Below are 27,600 nucleotides of genomic sequence, written 5' to 3' on the forward strand. Positions count from 1 at the left end.
ACTGAGCAAGCCCTCAGGTAGCAGGTGTGCTGTGATTATGTGGTGAAATGAGTTCCTTTATGAGGCCTTTTGCTTTGGTTCTTTGGAAAAACAGCTTGAGAGATTCTCCCCCGAGCCCCGAGGAGATACCTTTGCTCTAGTTTTCTACCCTGGAGGGTTTGTTCATTTTGTCCAGGTTAAGTGACATTTCCTGGGTAAACTGTAAATGACTTGTTGTTGGATACTTTGTCTGGCCAGGGACTGCAGCCTGCCCTGTGATTAGTCTATTTAACGCACCTTGCAGATACTGGTCAATATACTTATACAAATTGATCGTGGCCTACTACAGAGGGGTGTGGTTAGTTCAGTTCGTAACCCTGGTGGGAGGGCCATGCTTTAGAAGTGACCAGGAGTTTGCTTATATATGTAGCCAACCCCACAGAGGTAGGCAGACAGGAAGGAGAAAGCAGCAGAAAGGAGAAAAGGGAAAGAAAAAAAAAGGCGGGGGGGTGGTAAGAAGATAGAAGATGAGAAAAAGAGACAGGAGGTAAGGAGCCTCCTACAACAGCTGTAACATGTGTCAAGGGCTGTAACACTGAAGATAGCAAGAGGCCCAGAGGGGCCCTGTAGCAGAGTCAGTGGTGATGGCAGAAACCTGCCTCTAGGAATGTGGCTAAGAGGGCTGAATGAAACTCTTACACTGGCTATGAGCTGGATCAGTTAGCAGTGGAGAGGCCAACGGCAAGGAGGCCGAAGGTAGAGAGGCCTGTCCTCAGGGGGCCAAGAGGAGGCCTGCATAGCTGAGAAGGTGCATGCAGGGGACAGACAGAAGGCCTGCTTGCTTGCCTGGCCAAGAGGAGCTGAGAGAGCTCTTGCACTTAAGAACGGAGGGATGTGCTCCCCCTTTGGAAGAGCATTCCAGACTTTGCCTACATGCTTCCTGATCTTGATCTTGAGTTACAGCCTGTTGATCCTGATCCCAAGATGTACCCCATTACTTCCCTAATAAATCATTTAACTGTATGTATGGTCTGTGAGTTCTGTGTGGCTGCTGCAATGGATTATCAAACCCAGAAGAGAAGTAGAGCGTGCCACGGGAGGGACAGCTGATGTCAGAACTGGTAGAAGTTTGGAGAGTGGAGGTATGTCTGACCTTCACCTCACAGAAATCAGATTCGGGCTGATCCTGAGTCTCATGATCCCCCCTAAAGTTAGACAGGTTCTAGTGCTATTACTACTACCACTTCACAGGTTAGGTGCGACTGGGGAGCTTCAAGGAAACCCTGGTGGTGTAGTGATTAATCACTGTGGCTGCTGACCAAAAGGCTGGCAGTTTGATTCCACCAGGCACTCCTCAGATACCATATGGGGCAGCTCTACTCTGTCCTATAGGGTCACTATGAGTCGGAATCAACTTGACGCCAATGAGTTTGGTGAGGTTTTTTTGGGGGGAGCTTAAACTGAAAACTCACTGCCAACCCCCTTTCACTCTGGTCCCATGCAAACTCCTCCTGCGTTCTACACAGCAGGGCTAACCTCACTGAGAGGCCCTCAGGAAGGACTTACCTCTGTGACACTGGCTACGACTGCATCCAAAGACTTGAGAACAGGGTCCTCGACGATCTTCTTCACCTACCAAGGAAACACAACCGCATGAGCCAACTGACAAACACAGTGACAGACAAGAATGCTAGCTACTTTTACCAAAGCCACAGAACAAGCTCGTGGGGTACCGAACACGATGGGATCAACAGGCCAACAACATACGAAGTATAGCTACACATCAAATTATTTGTGGTGGTTGTTTTGTTGCCATGGAATCAATTCCAACTCATGGTGACCCCAGGTGCGCAGAGCAGAATTGCTCCATAGGGTTTCCAAGGCCGTGACATTTCAGAAACAGATTGCCAGGCCTTTCTTCCAGGGCACCTCTGGGTGGGTTCAAACCACCAACTTCTCAGTTAGCAGCCAAGTGTGTTAACCATTTGTGCCACCCAGGGACTCTTTATACACAAAAAATGCCCTTAATTCTGTCATCGCTTGGAGCTTCTCTTCTTATCCCGGATCAAAATGATATAAAAATAGAGAAAGGGAACCAACTCCCTCAAAGTTGCAAATACTAAACTTCCAGCTCTTAGACGTGATGGCATGGGGACTCTGGGCATCACTGACACTTCGCACACTCACAGATAAAGCACAGCTGTGAGCTTTTTCACAGTCCCTCCCAGGCATCAGGGACACCTTCACAGCCAGGCCTCAGGTGCTAACAGCACCTCCTTCTTCCTCAGCCCTGGTGGGACTGGCTCTTCAGAAGCTGCCTGGGCACTCACACTACAGTACACATTCTTAATGTCTTGCACAAGCAATTGTTTCCACCCCTTCTCCGTATCTGCATTTAGTAAAGGGATGAACTGTTCTGTAAACTGCCGAACCCCCCACCCCCAACGACAGAACTGCAAGAAGGTCATTTTTAAAAAGTATAGATAATACAATCTAGGAATCCCTGGGTGGTGCAAATGGTTAAGTGCTCGGCTGCTAACCAAAAGGTTGGTGGTTCAAGCCCACCGAAAGGCACCTCAGAAGAAAGGCCTGGTCATCTACTTCCAAAAAATCAGCCAGTGAAAACCCTACGGAGCACAGTTATCCTCTGACTCACATGAGGCTGCCATGAGTTGGAGTAGAATCAATGGCAACTAGTTATAAACATTACCTGTAAGATAACATGTCAGGAGATGAAATAAAAACTTCTCTGATAAAGAAAACCTAAGTTTGATAAATTAAAATATATTGGAAAAAAATTTTCCCAAGTGACAATCCGAAACATTCAGTCTTCGATTACGATTCTCTGATATTATACAAGGAAAAGCCCCCTGAGAAGGCCACAGTCCACCCAAGCCACCTTCTGACCGGGACACTGGCATTGAGAAGCACATCGCATCAGGTGTTCTCCTTCCTGACCTCACCTTCAAACGTGAAGGATGCGTTCCAGAACACCCTGGGTTATAATAATCTAATAACTTACTAGTGCTCTATTCTCATTCATCACTGCCGTATGTTTTAATGTCTTCTTGAGCTTTAGCCTAAAGCCATCCTCTTTGAGCGCTGACGCCCATTCAGCACACTGAGGGGTGGCTGCTGTCCGCGGCGCGTGTGCTGGTTTAACACCAGCCCCTGCCCCTCGCACCTGGAGGGCTGTGCGGTTGGAGGGATCCTTCCCACTTCCGCTCATTCTTTCCAATACAGAAAGTCTGCCCTTTAGCATCTGTCCTTGACGATGTCCTCACCCCAACGCTGAAATCTCTTGGACAACGTCAAAGCCCCTGGGGCTGACCAAAGGCCTGCCTATCCAAGGCTCTACCAGTGCCACCAATGCCTTCTCTGACATCACCTCAAAGACCAGAGATAACCACATATGAAAAATTCAGGGTCCGTATTAATCCAAGCCCCTTTCACTCTTGCCCCACATAAAATCCAAACAGAGCAGACCTTGGAGGGACTCAGGTGCAGTGGAGAGACACTGGAGTTGGACACAGGAGCCATGGCTGTGCCCTGCCCTGGGCCTGTGCATCCTTCAAGTACTTGACTTCCATTTTCTTACCTGTAAACTGGGATGCATGACCTGTCTCCCCACACGGTGGCTAGAGGGATTAAATGAGAAAGAATCGCACTCTTTCCTTCTTTAGTCCCCAAATTTGTGACTAGGGACTTCTACTTAAAATACTGGTACTCTTTTTTCTTTCAAGAAATACAGGCTCTCACCACTCGTAATTTTACTGATTGGTTATACACGTAATCTATTGATCCATCCACACTCTGCTTACCAAGTTTAAAAGTTCCCGAAGCATTTCTAGTGGAATATCAAACTCCTTATAGGTAATGCCATTGAAAAGAGGGGAAACTGAGAAGCTGGAGCTGACGGTGGAGAAGTAGTAATCCGGCTCCAGGGCATTCCCATCAGGTAAGCACGAGGCTGACGGAGAGAAAATGGGTAAGTAAATCATGGTCACAGATGGCCAGGACGCTTCCTCCAGCCGATTCCCTCAATAACCAGCAAAGCCACGGTGTTTGCTCTTTTTTTTTCCTAAATTTTATTTTGTTGTTATTGGGAATATACACAGTAAAAATACACCAGCTAAACCATTTCTACACATACAATTTAGTGACACTACATTCTTTCGGGTTGTGCAACCATTCTCACCCTCCTTTTCTGAGTTGTTCCTCTCTCATTTAACATAAACTCACTGCCCCCTAAGGTTCCCATCTAATCTTTCAAGGTGCTGTTGTTGATTTGATGCCATACAGATTGTTCTTAAAAGAGCAAAATGCCCAAGGCAGACCTTTTTTTTTTTTTACTAGTTAAGCTAAACTACTGTTCAGTCTTCAGATGACTTCAGGGGATATCCTGGTTTAAGATTTAAAGATTATCTCAGCGTAACAGTTTCAGGAGTTCAGCCACCCTCCATGGCTCCAGAAAGTCTAGAGTCCATGAGAATTTCTGTTCTGCATTTTCCTCTTTTTGATCAGTATTCTTTTATGGAATAGTCTGTTCTTTTTTTATGCTCCAATTCCTTGTTTGCTTTTTAGTTACGAAATAAAGGCTGGATTACAAACCCTTGGGGAGCAACACCTCCCACCTGGATGTTTCAGTTCAAATGCTGATACGATCATGTCCTAATATTAGACAAAATAACTAAACATTTTGGGGGAAAAATAACACCTTTTTAAAGGTTGAGAGATGTGCAAGCTTGAGGTCCACAGGACCCCAAATATAGTTATCACTAAAATTAGAACAAAAACACACTCTGCTAGAAGTTTCAAAGTCAGAACAAAAACAGCCAGCCACCCAAGACCTAATAGACATGAATCCAAAATTGTACAACTGTTTGAAAATCCATTATGAAAAAGCTATGAGAGAAGACCACGATTAGAAAATAAGTCTGTAATATTTTACATTCAACTATATTAGAAAACATCAATCTGTAAAGCACCAAATAATAAACATTATGACTTTCTCAAGCAACTAGAGCACAGAAAAAGCTGAGTCGTGTTAACCCAACTGTGTCAAAGCTGGTGTGTGGTTCTAGACACTGGTGACAGTCTGCTGACGTGACAAAAGAGGGTCTGAAGGGAGCCAACTAGCAACACAGCCCAGAAAAGGTGGGCGATAATGCCAGAGGAGCTGAGACACTGGAGGTCCAGCATAATAAATGACCACTGACGGAGTGAGCAGGGGTGGGAGAATGGGGAACAAAGCTGACGTAAAGACTGGGTGGGTAGGAGGTAAGGAGCTGCGATCAGAGAGCATTTCCTGGCAGCACCATGAATAAGGAGGGAGTCCTGGACGCTGAGCCAGGTGTAAAGAACACTGAAGGTGGCAAAAGACCAGAACTGCAAAACCAGGGGATGTGAGGTTTGCAATTTACGCAGGGACACGGGGTCGCTGAAAGTTTTTAATAAGCACGAAATTAAACGATCAGTTTTGTGCTTTTAAAAGTAACTCCTTTCAGGGTGATGGGGAAATTCAGGAATGGTTAATGGTAATGACCGATCAATGTGATGAACATATTTGTGAGCATTTGAAAACTGTTGACATGGCAGATGTTTTGTTTTTACCACAATTAAACAAAAAAAATTATTGGGTGGGTGGCACAGATAGTGAAGGCTACTTATATTTGATAGTGAATGGTATTTAATGTGTTCAAGAAACTAAGACAATTTAATGTCAATATGTAATATTTTAGGTAAGTTTTTAAATTCTGCCATTTAATTGTAGTAAACAACTATTAATGGAAAAAAAAATTCCTACAGCACTGTCGAAGAGGGACGAGAGAGGGAGAGGAAAGATGAACCTCTCTTCTTTTGTGTGAGCCAAAGGGAAGAAGTGGCACGTTGGTCCTCTGTCTCCTCTGCTTCAGAGAGCAGGAAGCATCTGCCTGCTCCCAGCTGCAGCAGAAGCCGGCACAGTGTAGGGCTCAACCAAGTGCACTGAATGAAGGGATGAAGCGTGCAGTCAGCCTGCACCTGGGTGGGCCTCAATCTCACTAATAATTTGAGGGGCTTACAGGAGGGCAGCCCTGATGAAGGGGCTTGACCACAGAAAGTGGACGGGAGCTGCTTATCAGGGAAAGAGAAGTCTTTGAGGGTCACCATGGTTGTCCCAACCCCAATAGCAGGCCCACAGCAGAGGGGCCTTTAAGGGCTGGAGGAATATATATTCTATACTTAGACAAGATGTTCCCTCTGGGAGGTGGAATTCTGAGTGGGTAGACTCGGTCTCACCATGGTAACACAGGCTGTGGGTCGCCAAGAGATACCATATGAAATGGCGCCTGTATTTATTTGAGTTTACTCCCCTCTTTTTGTAATTTTTTAATCCTCCTTCACATCTCTCAATTTCCTTTTGAGAAATGCTCTTAATTTAGCTATCAGCATCATCTACAAATGGAGTGGCCTGCATTAGAAGGCATGGGATTCTGGCTTCCTCATTTTCTGTTGCTTAGTCCAAGCCTGACTTCCCTCAAGGGTGAGGTGGAAGTGACTTTAACACGTGTCTGACACTGCACAGGGTGATCCTATGAATCGAATTCAGAAAATTATGTAAAAGTACTTTGTAAACAGCAGAGCTCTGTAAAAAGGCACTATCAGCAGTATTACATTTTAAAATATTACCTACATGTTTAATGGTGTTAAACAAAGAAACAAGGGAAGTACCCACTATCACTTCTTCTACCTGAAAACCAGTGCTTTCAGAGGTTAAAGCATTAAACCTGGATGGCAGGTATACGGGGGTCTATTATTTTCTGCACTTTCCTCATTATGAAATATTGCAAAATGAAAATTTAAGACGTTAAAATGAAATAGAAAATGTTTTCTAAAAGCGTGACACTACATCCATGGAACAGCGAGTTACTATTAGCATCCTTAAGGTAACAAGGAGATGCCACTACAAGCCTACCATCCAAGTACTAGGTTAACATTCTCAGCAGAAAGGTGAAGCCCACCATCAAAGTAGTGAAAGGCGGATCCTCCAGGTGAGCTGGGAGGCGGCATCCCACGTTCTGGGCTGACCTGAAACAAGCAACCAGAGTCACTGATCAGAAAAGGCTGGCCAAACCTCAGCCACATTGTTTTAAGACAAAGCTGTCTCTGCCAGTCCATTGTATATCGTTCACATCCTGGTTCAAGCCCACCTCCTTCTTGAAACCCACCAGGCTACAGCTTTCCTTCTGTATGTTGTTGTTGTTAGCTGCCATCAAGTCAGCTACCAACTCACAGTGACCTTGTGCACAATGGGATTGGACTGGCATGAAGCATAGGGCTGTCACTGGCTGATTTTCAGAAGCAGATCACCAGGCCTTTCTTCCTAGGCTTAGTCTAGAAGTGCCAATGAAATCTTTTCAGCATCATAGCAACACGCAAGGCTCCACTGACAGATGAGTGGTGGTTGCAAATCAGATACACTGGCCAGGAATCAAACCAGTGCTTGGCATGGAAGGCAATGATTCTACACTGAAGCACAACTGCCCTCTCTCAACTTACACTATATCACTAAATTCTTCATATGTGACTCTATATTTTATACTTGGTTATTGAGCTGAATTGTTTTCAGTGTTTTTATCTTTTCTCCATGAGTCAATTACATAACTTAAGGACACCACTGCCTTCGACCAAGAACAGAGAGTGGCACCCAACACCTGTGAAACAAATACTTTGTGACTACAACACTCAGTCACTCACAAATTTTAAAAAGGACACAGTGAGCCTTTGTATTAAAGACAATTTTAGCAAGAGCCCTTTTAAATTTCATCTTAAGTTCCATCGAACTACACACAAGTAGTTCCTTTATTCACAGGAGCACTAAACAAGATTTTTCTCCTCTGCTCTTCTTCCAGGAGCCCTGCCCTACCTGAGAAATGCTGGACACACTGCTGGTCTTCCTCTTCAGGGTACCCTCCTGACAGACTGTCAGCAAATTGCTGGGGAGGATGGAGCGGAAGTCATTGAAGGAACGCCTCCGAATGCCTTCGAGCTCCTCTGGGACTCGGAGGGAATGTGGAGGGACTCTGGGAAAGAGCTTCGAGAGGAGAGACTCCTCCGTGTTGCTGTAACGCCCAAATGCTCGTGAGATTCCTATCAGGCATGGGAGTGCATATTTGCAAAGGTATTCTGGAAGACAAAGTGAGAAGGTCACAATATGAGAACAGTGCCTGTGAGACAATCACATGGCACCAAAGTATATCACCTGCTAACATTTCACAACCCACGTACTTACAAATCTGAAGGCTCAGAGTAAGCCACAGTACCAGAGCCAACCTAAAGGGCTGACAGGTGACATTTTCAATTTGTCATTGACAGAAATAACTTCAGACTGTGCCTCCATCACACACAGCTGCTCTCTTTGCGAGGTCTTCATCTGATTCACAGCACATGCAAATTGGCAATATAGCTAGGTCACATTAGCATGTACCTATGCTATACTTAGACCTTACACCTTCTAGGACCCTACTGATAGTCTTATACTAGAGAAAAAAATGACCTTTGGAGCTCAAAGAATCTACCCAGACATTTCAAAGGTAAAGAAGCTGAGGCCCAGAGGGGCAAATTTACTTGTTCAAGGTCGCCCAGCATTTATGTAGGACACCCATGCTCCTGACCCCCATGTGGCCTCATGGTATACCAACACAGACCAAATGGAACCTGATATAGAAATGTTCTTATCCATCAGGTACACGAGAAGACTGGGGAGAAACATGGGAAAGAGTAACCACAAAATCATTTGGGAAGACAAGAAGAAATGCCTTAAAAATCTATTAATCATACCTTTTTCTTGAATCTCCAAAGTCTGACACATTCCCAAAAGGACATGCAAAACCTGCAAAAGTGCCTCTAAAATCTGTAATAGTCAAGAAAACAAAATCAGATATAAACAAGATCAGGTAACTATCACAGAATTAATTCAGAATTAGAAGGAGCTTTAGACATTATCTTGTCCAAACTCTATATCTGATACATAACCCCCTTGCATCATAGCTCTGCATGTAGCCAACCAGCTGACCTTCCGGGGACAGAAGCCCTCTTCCACCCAGTGTAGCTCATGCCATCTCGGGACTGATAAAGAACTCCTCCTAACACTGGGCCAATGGTGTCCTCCTGGGACCTGCCCCACTGACTCCTGGAGCCATACACAGCAAGTCTCCGTTCTCCTCCATATTCCGGAAACAGGCTATACACCCCCAGCTCTTCTTTTCCTTGCTAAATATGTCTAGTTCCTTCAATCATTCCTTATGAGTGCAAGTTCTTTGTGATGCTGACTGCCTGCCTCTGATTTCACTGTAACCCAGTGTGTCTACTTCTGTCTCCAGCCGTGGTGCTGAGTAATATATGCGAATATTCCTGGGATGTTATGACTCGCCCACAGCAACCACCACACTCCTAGTGGATTCTAGACTCATGTTTGCGTGACATTACCTTTTTGGCAGCCCCTTCACACTGCTGGCTTATGAGCTTGCAGATAAATAAAATACTTAGTCTTTTTCACACATGCTGCTCTAGTTGGTCATTTTTTAACTTGTCATTTATCCCTACAAAAGTTCCCTGTATTGGCTGTTGCTCACTGGACTAGTCTTTGACACCCAGCTTTAGTCTTCTACCAAGGGGATCTTCATATGTAGCAGTGGCCTAGTTTTGCTTCAGCAGTGTGGGCAGGCCATTAAAGGCTTCTGCTGAGCTGACGCCACACTGGGTACCCTCTGGGATGATCCTTCAACATGTCCCCAAACTCTATGAATCGTTTTAGCCCTCGGCCCATATTATTGATCCAGGATGTCAGAAGAGGTGTCTGTCCAATGCCTTCGTGAGGGTCAACATGACTATTCACATCATTTCCCTCAACCAGTCTTAGAAAACTCAGGCAAAGAAGAAAATAAAGTTGGTCTGAAAAGACTTGTTTGTAAAACTATGTCAAATTTCTCACGTTTTGCTAATGCTAAATGATGAATAACCTGTTTAGATGTGTGGAAGCCCCTTGTGGTAAACAACTTGGCTTTTGGTCCTGGTTCCTGACAGCAAGACCACACCTAAGGGCAATGAGTGGGGGCTGACCCAACCAAGAGGGACCTCTTGGGGGCCCAATACTGACTAAGCTTCATGAGGCGTGATGTAATTGCTCATGGCAACGTGGACAGGCCGATAAATGCCTTGGAAGACAGAGGCTAAGCGGAGATCCCTGGGTGCAAAAAGCAAACATTTGCTCTCAGGAGGGTAAGTATGTCCCTTGGGGACATGAATACTCTGCACCAATGCCCCTCCTGGACCTTGTCTTATGTGTTTCTATCCCTTTTTCTGCTAGATTAAAGATATCCCTTTCCCTGGAGTTTGTGAGCCACTACACCAGATTATTGGACCTGAGAAACAGAGGATGGGCCACTGCTCACTGATCTGGCCCTGGGTGAATGTGTAAGAGACAGAAGGAGCCTTACCCACTGACCTGGCCCTAGGTAAAGGGGAAAGAGAAAGAGAAACAGCCCGCACCTGCTGACCTGGCCCCAGGTGAATAAGGATCAGAGAGGGGACCTATACCCACTGACCTGGCCCCGTGTGAATGGAGATGAGAGAGAGAAGGAACCAGCAACTGCTGACCTGGCCCTGAGTGATGCGGAATGAGAGAGCAGGGGCCAGTGCCTACTCACCTGGCCCCAGGTGAAAGGGGATGACAGCAAGAAGGGGCTAGTGCCCGCTAACCTAGCCCCAGGTGAATGGAGATGAAAGAGGGAAGGGAGGCTGAGATTTCCACAGGACACAGCTGCATGTGGAGTGGGATTTACCATCCACCATGCACGTGGTGTCCAGAAGTAGATGAGCTCAGCCTCCCTGGACTGGTTTGATATAACTGCCGACTTTGGTGGGACTCAGTTAAGTGGTCTTGACTTTGCACCTATGAAGACCTGAAAAGCAATACTTTCTCCATTTCATACATAAAATTTAAGTCATCACCTTCAATGTTTTATTTTGATGCATTTTACTCACAGAAAAGTCACAGCCTGCTAACTTTTTTTATAATAACATATAATTCAAATATCTAGCTATCTCTTTAGCCAACCTACAAAAGAATGAATTCCCTAATTTAGAAAGAAGGATGAAAAATAATGTAAGGACAGAAATACTGATAGCAGAATTTACAGCTTGATGTCAAGAAAAGAGATTTAAAAAATTACAAAACAGGTACAAGAACTTAAAAAGCATAGGTAGCTGGGAACATTTAACTTACCGGCAAACAACTAGACATACCTTGGCAGGACCTGAGAATAGCAGCATGTAAAAACTGACTTTCAAAATGATAAATCTAATTCATTTTTTAAAAAAGCTTAAATTATGATTATATTCTTTGTTTTAAAAGGAAGGAAGCACAAAATACATTTAGTAAAATTTCCAAGAAAACTAAATAAAACTTAAAAAGCTTGGGCACTTAGAGGTATAAGCTTCAGCTATCTAGAAAATTACTTTCTATGAACAACTGGCCTCCCCAGCCTAGAATTAGAAAAACGAGCTGCCTGTACCTTTTGCTGCCTACCTCACAGGGAGGGCCATTGGGAAAGTCCAGGGAAGTAACACTCATGGAATCACATGGGGACCTGAAAAGTACTATAAGCAAGTATTAAACATTTCTTCAATCTGCTATTAATAATATGGAAGAAATCACCATAAACAGACAGTCCAATCACACTTTTTCTTTTTCCATCACTTTGGGACTCTCTTCGCTCTAACAGTAACCACGCCAAGCCAGCACCCCCTCACCTCATCTCTGAGGGAAGGGTCCCTATACGCCACATCAGACAGCAAAGTCACCAAGCAGAAGCTGAAGTTCTCTGCAACTGGGAGGGCACCTGGAAGATGTAAAACACAAAGCAGATCATCAGAAATGAGATGCTAGGCCATGCCTGCTGGCTACTCAGTTCAGTATTTCCCCTCTAACCTGGACTGCAAAGGGCCCAGGCTATCATGGCTGCCCTCCTTGAGATGGGCCCAACATGTTTGCTGGGAAATACCCCACCCTTATTTTTAAAAATGTTTTGCTCCAATAAACTTTAATGTTCCCTGAGACAATTCATAGTTTGAGACTGTAGAGCCTCTCAACATAACGGACTCTATTTTTCATTCCCTACCTAAATAAAAGTGAGAATCCAATCTTGTTAGAGTGTAAAACACGGTAAATGGAAACTAACAGTCAAATACCTATTATTATACCTTTAAGTTGAATAAAGTGTTGTTTATATATTTTTTTTTTCTGCTTTATTTTTTGCAAATGGGGAAAATCCTATAAGGGCTTCCAAAGATTTCCTCTATTCCCCATCAGTTTTTAAGTTTTTCCCTACTAAGCTTTCTAGCAGGGCAGTTCTTAAGAGCATGGCCTTCAAGGTTGGGAAGGGATCACAATACCTGAAAGGCCAAAAGCTAAGGAGCACACCTATCAAATGCACCTTCAAAGTGTGAAAACCTTCAAACTGCCATCTAGGTCCAATCATTATTAAATATCTAGTCAGTTTTGAATACTGAATACTGAATCAAGGACATAACACTATTTTACAAATGCTATTTTATGAACATACTTTTGGTACACGGCAGAAAATTGTTACATTTCTACTTCTGTGCTTTTAGTTTTAAAATGCCACCCTTGGTTCCTCCAGGTCCTTCTCAGCTTGAGTGTGCATCTGCATCACCTGGGGGGCTTGGCAAAACCAAGACCGTCTGCTTCCCACCCCAAGATACTGATTCGGTAGATCGGACGCGGACATGATATGCATTTCTGACAAGTCCCCGCGTGATGCTGATGCTGCTGGTCTAGAGATGACACTGTGAGAACCACTACTCTAGGGTTTAAAAGCTTAAGCTGTTGCTGCTGGTGGCTGCCACTGAGTTGTCCCTGACTTGTGGTGACCTCATGCACGAAGGGATCAGAGCACTATGATTCATAGGGTTTTCAAGGGCTGATTCCCAGAAGTAGATCACCAGGCCTTTCTTTCTAGTCCCTCTTAGTCTGGAAGCTCTGCTGAAGCCCCTTCAGCATCACAGCAACATGCTTCCACTGACGGGTGGGTCATGACTGTGCATGAGGTGCACTGGCCGGGAATCAAATCCAGACCTCCCCCATGCAAAGCGGAAATTCTACCGCTGAACCACCACTGCCCTCTAAAGCATAAGTAATACTGCCTTAAAAAAAAAGTGAAATATTGTACAACAATTAGAAATATGTCTCTAACAGTGTTTAAATAACGCTAAAACTTTAATTTTAATATGAATCCATGTACACAGGAGTGATATTTGTTTTAAAATAAAAAAAAAAAACTCAATGCCATCGAGTTGATTCCAACTCATAGCAACCCTATAGGACAGAGCAGAACTGCTCCACAGGGTTTCCAAGAAACAGCTAGTGGATTCGAACTCCCGGCCTTTTGGTTAGCAGGCAAGCTCTTAACCACTGTGCCATCAGGACTCCAAAAAGAGAAAGGGGAAAAAAAAAAAACAGCATCAAAATCTACTGGTATTCTACTTCTTCCCAAATCAGGTAACACAGTAGCGGACACAGATGTTTAACTTTTCAGGAACAGCACTCCCTCTATTTCCATTTGCATACCTTCAAATTCCAGAATGTGTACATAATTGCAGTGACAGGTACCAAAAGGGTCTGTCAGTTTTAGGCATGGCAGGCCACCACAAATAATGAGAAGCCAAAGGTCAAAAGGAATACAGGTACAGGTAGATGTTCATGAGAACAGCTAAACAGACTGAGCCCACCCAAAAACTTAGGGCTATTCCACCAACAAAAACGTCTATAGTTCTATGATCCAGCAATCCCACTCCTAGGAATATATCCTAGAGAAATAAGAGCCATCACACGAATAGACATACGCACACTCATGTTCACTGCAGCATTGTTCACAATAGCAAAAAGACAGACCCAACCTAGATGCCCTTCGAGAGATGAATGGATAAAAAACTGCACAATGGAGTATTACGCAACAATAAAGAACAATGATGAATCCGTGAAGCATCTCTTAACATGGATGAATCTGGAGGACATTATGCTGAGTGAAATAAGTCAATCACAATAGGACAAACATTGTATGAGACCACTACTGTAAAAACTCATGAAAAGGTTTACATATAAAAAAACAATCTTTGACAGGAGGGAGGGAAGGAGTGAAGATGGAAAAACACTTAATAGACAATAGATAAGTGGAAACTTTGGTGAAGGGTAAGACAGTGCACAATACTGGGGAAGCCAGCACAACCTGTACGAGGCAAGGTCATGGTAGCTCCACAGACACATCCAAACTCCCTGAGGGACTGAATTGCTGGGCTGAGGGTCTCAGGGAACAGATAGCTCAACTGGCATAACACAATTTATAAAGAATATGTTCTACATTCTATTTTGGTGAGTAGCATCTGGGGTCTTAAAAGCTTATAAGCAGCCATCTAGGATACTCCACTGGTCTCACCCCTTCGGGAGCAAGGAAGAATGAAGAAAACTAAAGACACAAGGGCAAGATTAGTCCAAAGGACTGATGGGCCACATCTACCACGGCCTCCACCAGACGGAGTCCAGGACAACTAGATGGTGCCCGACTACCACCACTGACTGCTCTGACAAGGATCACAATAGAGGGACCTGAACAGAGGTGGAGGAAAATGTAGAACAAAATTCTATCTCAGAAAGAAAGACCAGACTTGTTGGCCTGACAGAGACTGGAGAAACCCTGAGAGTATGGCCCCTGGACACCCTTTCAGCTCAGTAGTGAAGTCACTCCTGAGGTCACCCTTCAGCCAAAGGCTGAACAGGCCCATGGAAGAAAATAAGACTAAAGGGGCGCACCAGCCCTGGGGCAGGGACTGGAAGACAGGAGGGAACAGGAAAGCTGTAATAGGGAACCCAGTGTTGAGAAGGGAGAGCGCTGACATGTCGTGGGGTTGTTAACCCATGTCAAAGAACAACGCGTGTACTCAGTGATGAGAAACTAGTCTATTCTGTAAACCTTCACCTAAAGTACATAAAAAAAAAAAAAAGGGACCACGGTCTACTTTACAGGCACCAGCCCCTGCTACAGCTAAAGGTGGGCCACAGGTAAACAGTGGTAGATGACAAGGAAACTTCAGTCTCATGGGTCTTGAATCCTAAAATGTTGGAGATCTTCCAAGCTGATTGGGAGTCTCTGGAAATCAGTATATAAGAGTATCGGTGTTTTAAGTGTTTAGCACAATGCCTGGCAGACAGTGGAGCTATGTAAATATTTTTTTTAAAAAATGGGAGGGAAGGAGAAGTGAAGGCGAGGGGAAAGAGGAAAAGATTGTTTTACCTTTCCCTTTGACCCTGAAGAGAAATCAAAACACAAGTTAAAAAGAAATACATACTGAGTGGTATCTCATTCTGGTTTTGATTTGCATTTCCCTGATGATTAATGATACTGGGCATCTTCTCATGCTTATTGGTTATTTGTATACCACCTCTGTAAAAATGTCTATTCAGATCTTTTGTCCATTTTAAAATTGAGTTGTCCTTTCATTGTTGAATTGTAAGCATTCTTTACGTATTCCGAATACAAAGCCCTTATCATATATATGATTTGCAAATATTTTCTCCCATTCTATGGGTTATCTTTTCACTTTCTTTTTCATTTAATCAAAATTTTAATTTTACATTCAATGAAAACAAGTAATGACTCCTTTTAATAACTGCCTCACATGTCTTTTCCAGGAGATGCAAAGTGTAAAACCACAAACATAATGTACCAACCTAAGGTTAAAAAAAAAAAAATTTTTTTTTTTTTTTAGATGCTATGAAATTGAATGGAAGAAAGAAAAATAAGGTTCAAACAGCATACGGCACGTGCTACATGTCGGGTGTTATAGATCGGGTATATGCAGTACATTGCTGTTACCAGGCAAACATATCTCTGTCTAGTTTCCCCGGGGTACAGCCACAATCTCCATTGCTCACGACCAACTTCCAAGCATACTATGGCTGTGCTTGCTTTGTTGACGTTCACGTCACTTGAGGAGCTGCAGCTGTGATAGGATGCAGTTCAGTTTTGCAGCCTCTCTACTACAAGGCGGCATGCTAGAAAGGGGCTGAAGTCTCTTCTGACTAAGCACATGTGCCAGACTGGACACAGCTGATTTAACTTCTTCATACACACCGTGTTGTCATCTTAGAGGTTAGAGGCTGATGCACAATGTGCTGAATTCACCCCATGATCCAGTAATATCTTTGGGGTATGTACTAGATGCTTCAGGATTTATTATGCTTCCTGTGTCCTGTCTGTCTGTCTTCATTAGAAAATATGCTCCATGAGAAGACGCATCTTTTTTTTCACTGCTATATTCTAAGTGCTTATTTTATTACGGTGCCTGCAAAAAGGAGGTGTTCAATAAATTTTGTTGTATTAGTTAACTAACTTTTACCCCTGGATGTGGCTAAATGAGAGGAATTCCCTGTTCCAATGATATGAAATGGAGTCTCTGGGTGGTGGGAACGATTAACACACTTGGCTGCTAACCGGAAGATGGGAGGTTTGAGTCCACCCAGGGGTCTTTTCACTTTCTTCCTGACTCTGCTGGAGTACAAAAGATTTTATCAATTAATGGTAATGGCTGAACAACTTGATGAGTGTAACTGATATCACTAAATTGTACACCAGAAAAAGAACAGCAAATATTGTGTTACACATAATTTTACCAAAAAAAAAAAAGAGGCTAAAGTTGCTGATATTACTCAGGTACATTCAAACACCTGATGGGATTAGTTCTGTTGGCTGGAAGGTTCAGGGTCATGGCTTCATGGGATTGTCCCATCAATTAGCCTAATTCCATTTTCAGAGTTTCTGTTCCACTCCCTAGTTCAGTGAGTAGTGCCCGGGACTTAAAAGCTTGCCAGAGGCCACCCAAGATACAACTGAGTCTCTATTCACCTGAAGCAGCAAAGGAAGAAGGAAATTCTGGAACTGGAGAAGGAAAGAGACTGCAGGTCTAACTACCTCCATGAACTACCACCTCCTTCACTATGAGACCAGAAAAACTGGACGGTGCCAGGGTACCATTACTAAATATTTTGATCAAGGAATCATCGATTAATCCTAATCAGAAGGGGGACAAATGTGGAACAGAATTGTAAATTCTCACAGAATCCAGACTTACTGGACCTATTGAGACTGGAGAAACCCCTGAATTTATCACGCTGAGAAAATCTTCAAACCACAAGCCAAAATTATCCCCTGAAGGCATCTTTAAACAGTTTAGCTAAATTAGTAAAGAATGTCTGCCATGAGCACTGCGTTCTTTTAAAGAATTACCTGTATAAGATAAATTGACAACAATAACTCCAAAGCACAGATGAGAAGTTAAGGCAAAGTGAGTCTAAGTAAACAGTGGTAAAACAATATGAGTGGAGATAGCGAGAACGGTGACACAATGTGAAGAACGGAACCAATGTTACCGAATTATACATGTAGAAATTGTTGAATGGGTATATGCTTTGTTGTATATTATTTTCACCAAAATCAAAATTAAAAAAAATTAATTTTGGCCAATTTATTTTTGTTGTTGTTACTTGTGTTTTTGGTGTCATATCTAAGAATCCTTTCCCAAATTCAAGGTGATAAAGATTTACCCTACGTTTTTTTCTAAGAGTTTTATGGTTTTAGCTCTAATATTTAGGTCTTTGGTCCATTTCGAGTTAATTTTTGTATATGATCTGAGGTAGGGGGTCCAACTTCATTCCTCTGCATGTGGAAATCCAGCTGTCCCAGAACCATTTATTGGAAAGACTCTTCTTTCCCCCACTGGACAGCTGTGACACTATTGTTGAAAATCAACCGATTATAGATGTGTGGGTTTATTTATGGACTCTCTGTTCTATTCCACTAAGAATATGTCTATCCTTGTGCCAGTATCACACAGTCTTGGTTACTGCTGATTTGTAGAAATTGGGAAATGTGAGTTCTCCTACTTCGTTATTTTTGAAGATCATTTTAGCTATTCTGCGTCCCTTGCAATTTTATATGAATTTTAGAATCAGCTAGTCAATTTCTATAAGCAGGTCAGGTGGGATTCTGACGGTATTGCACTGAATCTGTAGGTCGGTTTGGGGAGCACTGCCATCTTAATGATATTAAGTCTTCTAATCCATGAACGCAGAATGTCTTTCTATTTATTTAGGTCTTCTTTAAATTCTTTCAGCAATTTTTTATTGTTCTCAGTGTACAAGTCTTGCACCTCATCAGTGAAATTTATTCCTAAATATTTGATTTTTTCATACTATTGTAAACGTTTTCTTAATTTCCTTTTCAGATTGTTCATTGCTGGTATATCAAAATACAGCTGAATTTTGTGTATTGATCTTGTACCCTGAAACTCACAGTATCAATGGAGAAACGGAAGAAACGAGCTCTGAAAATGAGCAGGAATCAAAGAAGGCCAGGATGCCAATGGCACCCGTTAAAACCTGTTGCCGTCAAGGCAATTCCAACTCATAGTAACCCTATAGGACAGAACAGAACTGCCCCACAGAGCTTCCAAGGAGTACCTGGTGGATCTGAACTGCTGACCTTTTGGTTAGCAACCATAGCACTTAACCACTACGCCACCAGGGTTTCCATGGTACGGCTACTACTAAGTACTCAATCACCCCAATATTCCTAGGCTCTCTGATGGCAATTTCTACTGTGAGTTATTTCTCCACTGTCTCCCTCAAAATACAAAGTCAAAATCAAAACCACAACAAGATACTACTTCACACCTATAAGGATAGCTAGAATCAAAAAGTCCGATAATACATCTAGGTCAACTGGCATGATAAAATCTATTAAGAAAACATTCTGCATCCCACTTTGGTGAGTGGTGTCTGGGGTCTTAAACACTAGCAAGTGGCCATCTAAGATGCATCAACTGGTCTCAACCCACCTGGAGCAAAGGAGAATGAAGAACACCAAAGACACAAGGTAATTATGAGCCCAAGAGACAGAAAGAGCCACATAAATCAGAGACTACATCAGCCTGAGACCAGGAGAACTAGATGGTGCCCAGCTACAACCAATGACTGCCCTGACAGCGAACACAACAGAGGAACAGGAGAGCAGTGGGATGCAGATCTCAAAATCTTGTTTAAAAAACCAGACTTAATGGTCTGACTGAAACTAGAGGGACCCTGGAGGTCATGGTCCCCGGACCTTCTGCTGGCCCAAGACTGGGACCATTCCCAAAGCCAACTCTTCAGACAGGGATTGGACTGGACTGTGGGAAAGAAAATGATACTGGTGAGGAATGAGCTTCTCAGCTCAAGTGGACACATGAGACTGTCTGGAGGGGAGGTAAGAAGGCAGAGGGGGACAGAAGCTGACTGAATGGACACGGGGAATATAGGGTGGAGGGAAGGAGTGTGCTGTCTCATTAAGGGGAGAGCAACTAGGAGCGCATAGCAAGATGCATATAAATTTTTGCATGAGAGACTGATTTGATCTGTAAACTTTCACTTAAAGCACAATTAAAAAAAAAAAAGTCCAGTAATAAGAAGTGTTGTAGAGAATATAGAGAAGTTGGAACCCTCATACTATGATGGTAGGAATATAAAATGGTACAGCTCCTTTGGAAAACATCTGACAGTTGCTCAAACAATGAAACACAGAGTTACCATATAACCCAGCAGTTCCACTCCTGGGTATACACCCAAGAGAAGTGAAAACACTTGTCCAAAGAAACCTGTACATGAATATTTATAGCAGCATTATTCATAATAGCCAAAAGGTGGCAACAACCCAAAAGTCCATCAACTGACAAATAGATAAACAAAATGTGGTATATCCATACAGTGAACAATACTCAACCATAAAAAGAAATACTGATACATCCTAAAGCATGGATGAATCTCAAAAACTTTATGCCAAGTGAAAGAGCCAGTCACAAAAGACCACCTATTATATGATTCCATACATATGAAAGTCCAGAAGTGAGAAATCTATAGAGAAAGAAAACAGATCGGCAAATGTTTAGGGCCGGTGTTAGGGTGATGGTGGTTGGGAAATGGGGGGAGGATGATAACAGAAGGATATATGAGGGTTCTATTTGAGGTGATGAAAACGTTCTAAAATTGACTGTGGTGATAGTTACATGTATCTGTGAATATACTAAAAACAATGAATTGTACATTTTAAATGGGTGAGGTGCATGATACGTGAATTCTCAATAAAGCTATTTGTAAAAACGAAAAGAAACACACATGAATTTATTATATTTCTAAAAGCGCAAAGTTTGAGACTTAGTAAGAGCAGCAAACTGATAAAACTACAGTGAACACCATGGCTGAGTCCCAATACCCATGGCACTCTTCCCTTTGAGCGGCAGCAATGCCCCCTGGAGAACTAACCTTACCCCAGGAGAACCAAAAACCCACTGCCATCGACCCAATTCCTGCTCCTAACAACCCCAGAACTGCCCCACAGGGTTTCCAGGGCTATAAATCTTTGTGGAAGCAGACTGCCACATCTTTCTCCTGTGGGTTGGCTGGTAGGTTTAAACCACTGACCTTTCGATCAGCAGCAGAGCGTTTTAACCACTGTGCCAACAAGGCTCCACCACTCCACAAGGGAGCCTATCAATCTAAGCGTAATTGAGACTGGTGTGGGGATGGGCAGGTGACCTAATTCTGGCAAAACAGACATGAGACAAGGTTCCTGAAGGTCTGAAAGTTCTTGCTAACTCTCAATACAATGGAAAACCCGCTTACTTCGTCCTGCCTTGCCCTCCCTGGCTCACGTGCTGTGGAGGTGAGTAAACTCAGCCCACATTGTTAAAGGCAGTCATCTCACAGCCGGGAGATACACCAGCTAGAAACTACACTTGATCCTTACAGAACACACAGCGTATATATTCTGGGAAAACATTATACAAAATTACCTCTGCCTTTCCGAGCTGTGCTTTCTTCTACCCAGTACACTTTGGGAAGACCTTTAAGAAGCCGAAGAAGGTAAGGAACAATGGAATCTTTGTGCTAAAAAAGAAAGATCACATTTAATGAAATACACAACTAGTATCTTTTCTGTGTAAGTCAAGTTCAAAGCAAAGTAGGGCACATCAACATTCTAATCACTTCAAAGATTCTTCAAAGACAACATAAAGAGCACATAAATTCACATGGCATCTCAACCTCTTTTCCCACAGTGGATTCTAACCTGCCCTTCTGGAGCTCAAGGTCTGGCAGTGGCTCCGGCCTCCACTGGGGCCAGGCCCCGACAAGGGGCTCTCCAGAAGAAGGTATGTGTGTGCATACACACTCAAAACCGTGTACACTGAGGGGGGCACAGGCAACCCCCAACCCTAACGATGGACCCCAGGTAAGAGCTCCTGACTCAGTGATGCTTCTGTTGCTCACGGCCTTTGTCCTCTTTCTTGTTATCTTTTTTTTTTTTTGTTTTGTTTTCTCTTGCTCCTCTCATATTACACATTATACTTTATAGCCAATATTAGCCCAATGGAAAAATTATTTTCTTTTGGTTTCCAAACTAGCCACTCAACATATAACTTTGTAATCTTCCATCACTGACTATTTTATTTCCTTATTTACAGCTGCTCCAGATAAGGAGAATACTATTTAATGTTCTGAAATACTAAAAACATGCAGTGTTTAAGTATTACGCTTTTTTAAGAATTATCTATATGGGATCAAAATGACAAAAGCAACTTGAAAGACTGGATAGGACCTTAGGGGGCAGTGAGTTTATGTTAACGAGGAAGAAACGGCTCTGAAAAGGAGGGTGATAATGTGTAAAAACGGTGGTGTGGGGCCTCGGACGTCCTCATCTAACTTCACAAGGGGGGAGAAGAAAGATTGCATCAATAGCCCATGGCTGATTTCTATGAGATGGAGGTCAGACATATCTTCACCCTCTAACTTTATCAATTCTGATACCAGCCACCCCTCTCATGGCAATGTCTATTTCTTTGCTGGGTTTGATGATTCATTGCAATGGCCACACAGAACTCACAGACCATACTCACAGTCATGGGGGATTATTAGGGAAGTAACAGGTATCTTAGGTATCTAAAACCAAAAACCAAACCCACTACTACTGAAATGATTCTGACTCATAATGACCCCATACGGTTTCCAAGGCTATAAATCTCTACAGAAGCAGACTGCAGCATCACTCCCCCGTGGAACAGCTAGTGTTTTCGCACCTCTGACCTTTTGGTTTGCAGTCAATGGCTTTAACCACTGCACTACCAGGGCTCCTTCTTAGTTATCCAGTGCTGCTACAACAGAAATAGCACAAGTGGGTGGGTTTAACAAATAGAATTCTATTTTCTCACAGTTTAGGAGGGTAGAAGTCTGAATTCAGGGTGCCAGCTATAGTGAAAGGCTTTCTTTCTCTATTGGCCCTAGAGGAAGGTCCTTGTCTCTGAGCGTCTCCTCCTGGGCAATCTTCACATGGATTGGCATCTATCTTCCCCGGGGTCTAGGAGTTTCTCAGCACAGGGACCCTGGGTCCAAAGGACACACACCGCTCCTGGTTCTTCTTGGTAGTAGTGAGGTCTTTTCCCTCTCTGCTTGCTTCTGTCTCCTTTTAGCTCTGGTGTATGTATGTATGTGCACGTATATGTGTGTGTATATATATACACATGTATATAAACCCACTGCCGTCGAATTGATTCTGACTCATAGCTTCCACAGAGCTTCACAGACACCAGGATACATATAGCTATGTCACTAAATTACAGGGTAGTCTGTTATTCCACAACAGATAACTGGAACAAACAGGGAATTTTTCTTTAGCAAAAACAGACAGCTCTTTCCTACGGAACTGGTTATGGTTTTTGTAGCACACTGTGGGTAAAACCACCTTTCGCCGCAGCTGCTGCCAGGCCAGCATCCTGACTGGACACAAAGGAAGCCAATGCCATAGCCCATCCTAGACAGAGGCAAGTTGTGTAAACAGCAGGTGAAACAAGGAAGCTGGTCCTTGGAGCTCAGGGGTGACAAAGCAAACTGGGCTCCTCTCCTGGTGTCTGTGAGGCCCAGTGCAAGCAGCCAGATAACACCCCTTGCCACCTGTGGCTCTGCCAATTCACACCAGGAACCCTAACCTCCCCTAGGCTAATCCATACCTTCTCTTCTATGCCACCTCGAAAACCCTAGCACAGCAAGTACAGCCCTTTTACAGGCCTCTATCAAGTAAAGATACTTTCAAATAATGCACATTTGAACAGCAGGAAATTCTTATACAGATTTTTTTTAATTATTTTTATCTCTTCCTAATTCATTTTAAATTTAAGTCGGATTTGGCAAATAGAAAAGTAGAAATGGTTTTCTTTTCACATTTACAAATAAATACAGAGAAGAAGAATTAAATTGCAGGTTATATATGTCCAGTTTTAGTTTCCATGTGGCCCTGGTCCAGCACTATATTTAATTTTTTAAATATTACTCTATAATCAAAACGTTTAATATGCTATTTTCCAATATTAAAATACTCTGTCAAAAATATTAATGCTTATTGAAGTAAAATTTCCCAGACGTACAAACTTTTTTGGATAAATAAAAATTCACGTATGTATTATCTTTACTTTCCTATCATATCACAATTAAACTTAGAATTAAAAAATGATTCTCGGTAATAATAAAAAGAAATAAACAGATAAATAACTGTCCACTCAGTGACCCATTATTTGCTTCAATTAGCCTTTGTTGTTGTGGTTGTGTGCTGTCGAGTCAATCCTGACTAAGAGCCATGGTGGTGCAGTGGTTAAGAGCTCAGCTGCTAACCAAAATGCTGGCAGTTCAAATCTACCAGCCGCTCCTTAGAAACCCTACAGGGTAGTTCTACTCTGTCCTATACGGTTGCTATGAGTCAGAATAGATTCCACTGCAATGGATTTTCACATAACAAGGCAGAACTACCCACAGAGCTTCCTAGGTTGTCATCTTTATGGGAGCAATCTCCAAGTCTTTTCTCCTGCGGAGACTTAACTACAAAATATAATAGCCAATACCATTTTCTGTTGGAGCTACAAAGTTGGTTTTTAAATTCCTCTTAAAAGGTACATTAAATGTATTCTAAAACTTAATTTATAGCTAACACAGTTTTGAAAAAGATGGTATTTTATCAAAATTATCTTAAATAATATTGTCCTTTTGGAAGGAAAGAAACGGTTATGTGGATTCTAACTCCCTAGTGTTTTACCTAGGCTTGAAAATCAAGTAAACTCTAGGGAGCACACAGTTACTTCACAAAGCATTTTAACATTCTACCTACCCCACCCTCAAAAAAAAAAAATTTTTTTTTTAACTTCAAGACATATTTACACAGCTCAAAACACAAATTTACATAAGAAGGTACACATTAAAGAAATCTCATTCTCATCTGTTCTGTTTGCCCTGTCTCGCCGTCCCCTCCAACCACTTTTATTAGGGTCTTCTACATCTTGGAAACCCTGGAGGCATAGTGGTTAAGTGCTACGGCTGTGAACCAAAGGGCTGGCAGTTCGAATCTGCCAGGTGCTCCTCGGAAACTCTATGGGGCAGTTCTAATCTGTCCTTTAGGGTCACTATGAGTCGGAATCGACTCAACGGCACTGGGTTTGGTTTTTGGTTTTCTACATGCATCTAATATTTTTATACAAATTTAAGCCAACACAGATTTAAATTATAAGTATCCTCCCCTTTTACACTGCAGAAATACTTTTAATTAAATGAAGACCTACCTGCAGATCGGACTCAATGAGAAAAACACCCAGTGCAATAACCGCATCTCTCCGCCTTTCATCTAGTTGGAAGATCCCATGGAAATCCACTGGGCACATGCAAAGCAGCTTTTGGACCTAGAATATAAGACCAAAAAAACGAAAAGATATAAACCCACATTTACAATAAACTGGTACCACCAAAGGTCAGTGACTCTACATAACCTGTCTTTTTTTTTTTCAATTAAAAGATCATGAAAAGGATTTTCTCCAGTTTTTGAAATGATACACATGCGCCCCCCAAAACATACACTTTGAGGAACTGGGCCCAAGGATGAAAATGACTTCCATACAAAGGACATAAAGTACTCAGCATTAAAGCCAGTCCTGGGCCACCAATTTCTCGCAGTGTACCTGTGGGCCAGTTACCCAAATCTACCCCCAGGAACGACTTCTACCCTTAGGGCTCTTTTTGAAGTTATATAATGCACCTCGGATTGTGCAAAGTACATAGTAAGTGCTCAACGAACAACACCATTTGTCACTGGATATGCCATAATCGTGGTGAGCAAGCAGGCCAAAAATCAGCAACTTAAGAAACAAATGGAAATATTAGGATCATCTTCCCAAACAACCAAGAGCAAATGTCTGTTACAAAGGAACTAAAAATTTGAACTTATTATAAAAAGAAAAACAGGTGATGCAGCCTTGACAATCTCTGCCACAAGAAGCACTGAACAAGGCAGTAAGAGATACCAGGAGGCCCTGGCCTTGGTGTGTCACTGGGGCCACGAATGCGAAGTTGCTTACTGACACGCATACGGTCAGGGTGGGATATATTAAGAGCTAAGAGGATCAAATGTATCGCTTGGCGTTTGTCCTGAAAACGCATTAATGAATTGCAACCATAGCCCCTGGTGGTGCAGTGGTTAAGAACTACTGCTGCTAATCAAAAGGTCAGCAGTTGAAATCCACCACGCGCTCCTTGGAAACCCTACGGGGCAGTTCTACTCTGTCCTATAGGGTCGCTAGGAGTCAGAATCGACTCGACAGCAACAGGTTTGGTTGGTTTTTTATATTCCCTGGAAGGAGCCCCGGTGGCGCAGCAGTTAAAGCGCTCAGTTGCTAACCAAAAGGTCAGCAGTTCAAACCCGCTAGCAGCTCTGTGAGAGAAAGATGTGCCAGCCTGCTTCCGTAAAGATTTACAGCATTGGAAATCCTATGGGGCAGTTCTAACCTGTCCCATAGGGTTGCTATGAGTCAGAAACCGCTTGAAGGCAATGGATTTGGTTTTGGGTATAGCCCCTGGGTAAGGCAAATGGTCAAACACTCCACTACTAGCTGAAAGACTGGCAGTTCGAACCCACCCAGAGGCTCTTCAGAAGACAGGTCTGGCAATTTGCTTCTGAAAGGTCACAGCCTTGAGAACCCTATAGAGCACAGTTCTACTCTGCACACGTGGGGTCTTCATGACTTGGAATCGACTGGACAGCAACTAACAACAATAACATAATTTTAAAAAGAAAGCAAATTGCTTTTATGTGCTCCTTTTTTTTTTTTTATTTTAAAAGGGCAAACACAAAGGGACAATAGACTGGAAAGAAAAGCATCTTACAACCCAACTGTCATGGACTGAACTGTGTCCCCCAAAAATACGAGTCAACTTGGCTAGTGTGTGATTCCCAGTGTTGTGTGATTGCCCACCTTTTTGTCATCGGATATAATTTTTCTATGTGTTATAAATCCTACCTCTATGATGTTAATGAGGTGTGATCAGCAGCAGTTACGTTAATGAAGCAGGACTCAATCTACAAGGTTAGGTTGTGTTTTAAGCCTATCTCTTTTTGAGATGTGAGAGAGAAGAGTGCACGAGGGGACGACACACACGCTTCATACTACAAAGAAAGCAGCACCAGGAGCAGAGCGTGTCTTTTGGAACCCAGGTTCCTATGCTGAGAAGCTCCCAGACAAGGAGAAGATTGAAGACAAGGACCTTCCCCAGAATGAAAAGAGAAAGTCTTTCCCTAGAGCTGGCACCCTGAATACAGACTTCTACCCTCCTAAACTGTGAAAGAATTTCTCTTTGTTAAAGTCATTCACTTGTGGTATTTCGGTTGCAGCACCACTAGATAACGAAGACAGAACTTGGTACCAAGAGTGGGGTGCTGATGTAACAGATACCTAAAATGTGGAAGCAGTTTTGAAACTGTGAATGGATAGAGGCTGGAAGAGTTTTAAAGTGCCTAATGGTAAAAGCCTAGATTGCCTTGAAGAGACTGTTGGTGGCATTATGGACATCAGACAATTCTGGTGAGGACTCAGAAGGAAATGAGTAGACCTGTTATGCTGGTGATAGCACAGATGGAGAAAAGCCGCAGCAGGCAACCTGTGAGAGATAGTGTTGGAACCGACTCATGGAGCAGAGTGAGAGTGTTGAGTGCCTTCCAGCCAAAGTTTACTGACAGAGTGGGGTACCTCCAGGCACTTATCTGTGGAGCTATGGAGCTTTAGAACACTTGCCCAAGCAGGGCAGACAGCAAGGCATGAGGGGCCAAGAGGCCAAAGAACCAGGAAGCAGAAGCTGAAGAGACAAGGAACACAGGAAGCAGAGCTGCCTCAGTCTCACAGGGTAGGGCCATGGCCTCAAGGGTCTCAAAGGGTGGAGGAGGTAAGCAGAGGGAGTACGAGAATGGGGTTGCCCGGGGGCTAAGGAAGCACAGTTGTCTTTCCAGTGACCCTGAAAGGTGGAGCTGAAGCCCAGGGCAGAGGGGCCTCCACTCAGAATCTGGGGAATGTGGCCAACATCCCGAGTCTGGAGGGCAGGGGCATTGTGTAAATGGTCTCAGAGAACAGAGGATTATTTTCAAGCCTTGAGGGCTAATGTAATGTGTTCTGCTG

General features: G+C 43.1%; 1 protein-coding gene across 6 annotated transcripts in view; it reads right to left on the minus strand.

Moving 5' to 3' along the window:
• The window catches only part of PI4KA (phosphatidylinositol 4-kinase alpha), a 155,415-nt gene that overhangs the window by 96,382 nt on the left and 31,433 nt on the right, over nt 1–27,600 (minus strand). For 5 of the 6 annotated variants that reach the window (XR_010318596.1, XM_064272361.1, XM_003419301.4 and 2 more), the window contains 8 exons: nt 24,724–24,840; nt 20,920–21,013; nt 11,773–11,861; nt 8,800–8,872; nt 7,886–8,145; nt 6,981–7,047; nt 3,801–3,949; nt 1,546–1,611 (listed from right to left, as the gene is read on the minus strand). Coding sequence is in view for 5 of the 6 variants with exons in the window: in XM_064272361.1 (XP_064128431.1) it covers nt 1,546–1,611; nt 3,801–3,949; nt 6,981–7,047; nt 7,886–8,145; nt 8,800–8,872; nt 11,773–11,861; nt 20,920–21,013; nt 24,724–24,840 (915 nt within the window). In the remaining variant the exon portion in view is untranslated. Of the gene's footprint in view, nt 1–1,545; nt 1,612–3,800; nt 3,950–6,980; nt 7,048–7,885; nt 8,146–8,799; nt 8,873–11,772; nt 11,862–20,919; nt 21,014–24,723; nt 24,841–27,600 lie in introns of those variants that run through there. The other variant, XM_064272364.1, reaches the window with a different exon arrangement.

The sequence above is a fragment of the Loxodonta africana genome, chromosome 19, assembly GCF_030014295.1.
Source record: "Loxodonta africana isolate mLoxAfr1 chromosome 19, mLoxAfr1.hap2, whole genome shotgun sequence".
Lineage (NCBI taxonomy): Eukaryota > Metazoa > Chordata > Mammalia > Proboscidea > Elephantidae > Loxodonta > Loxodonta africana.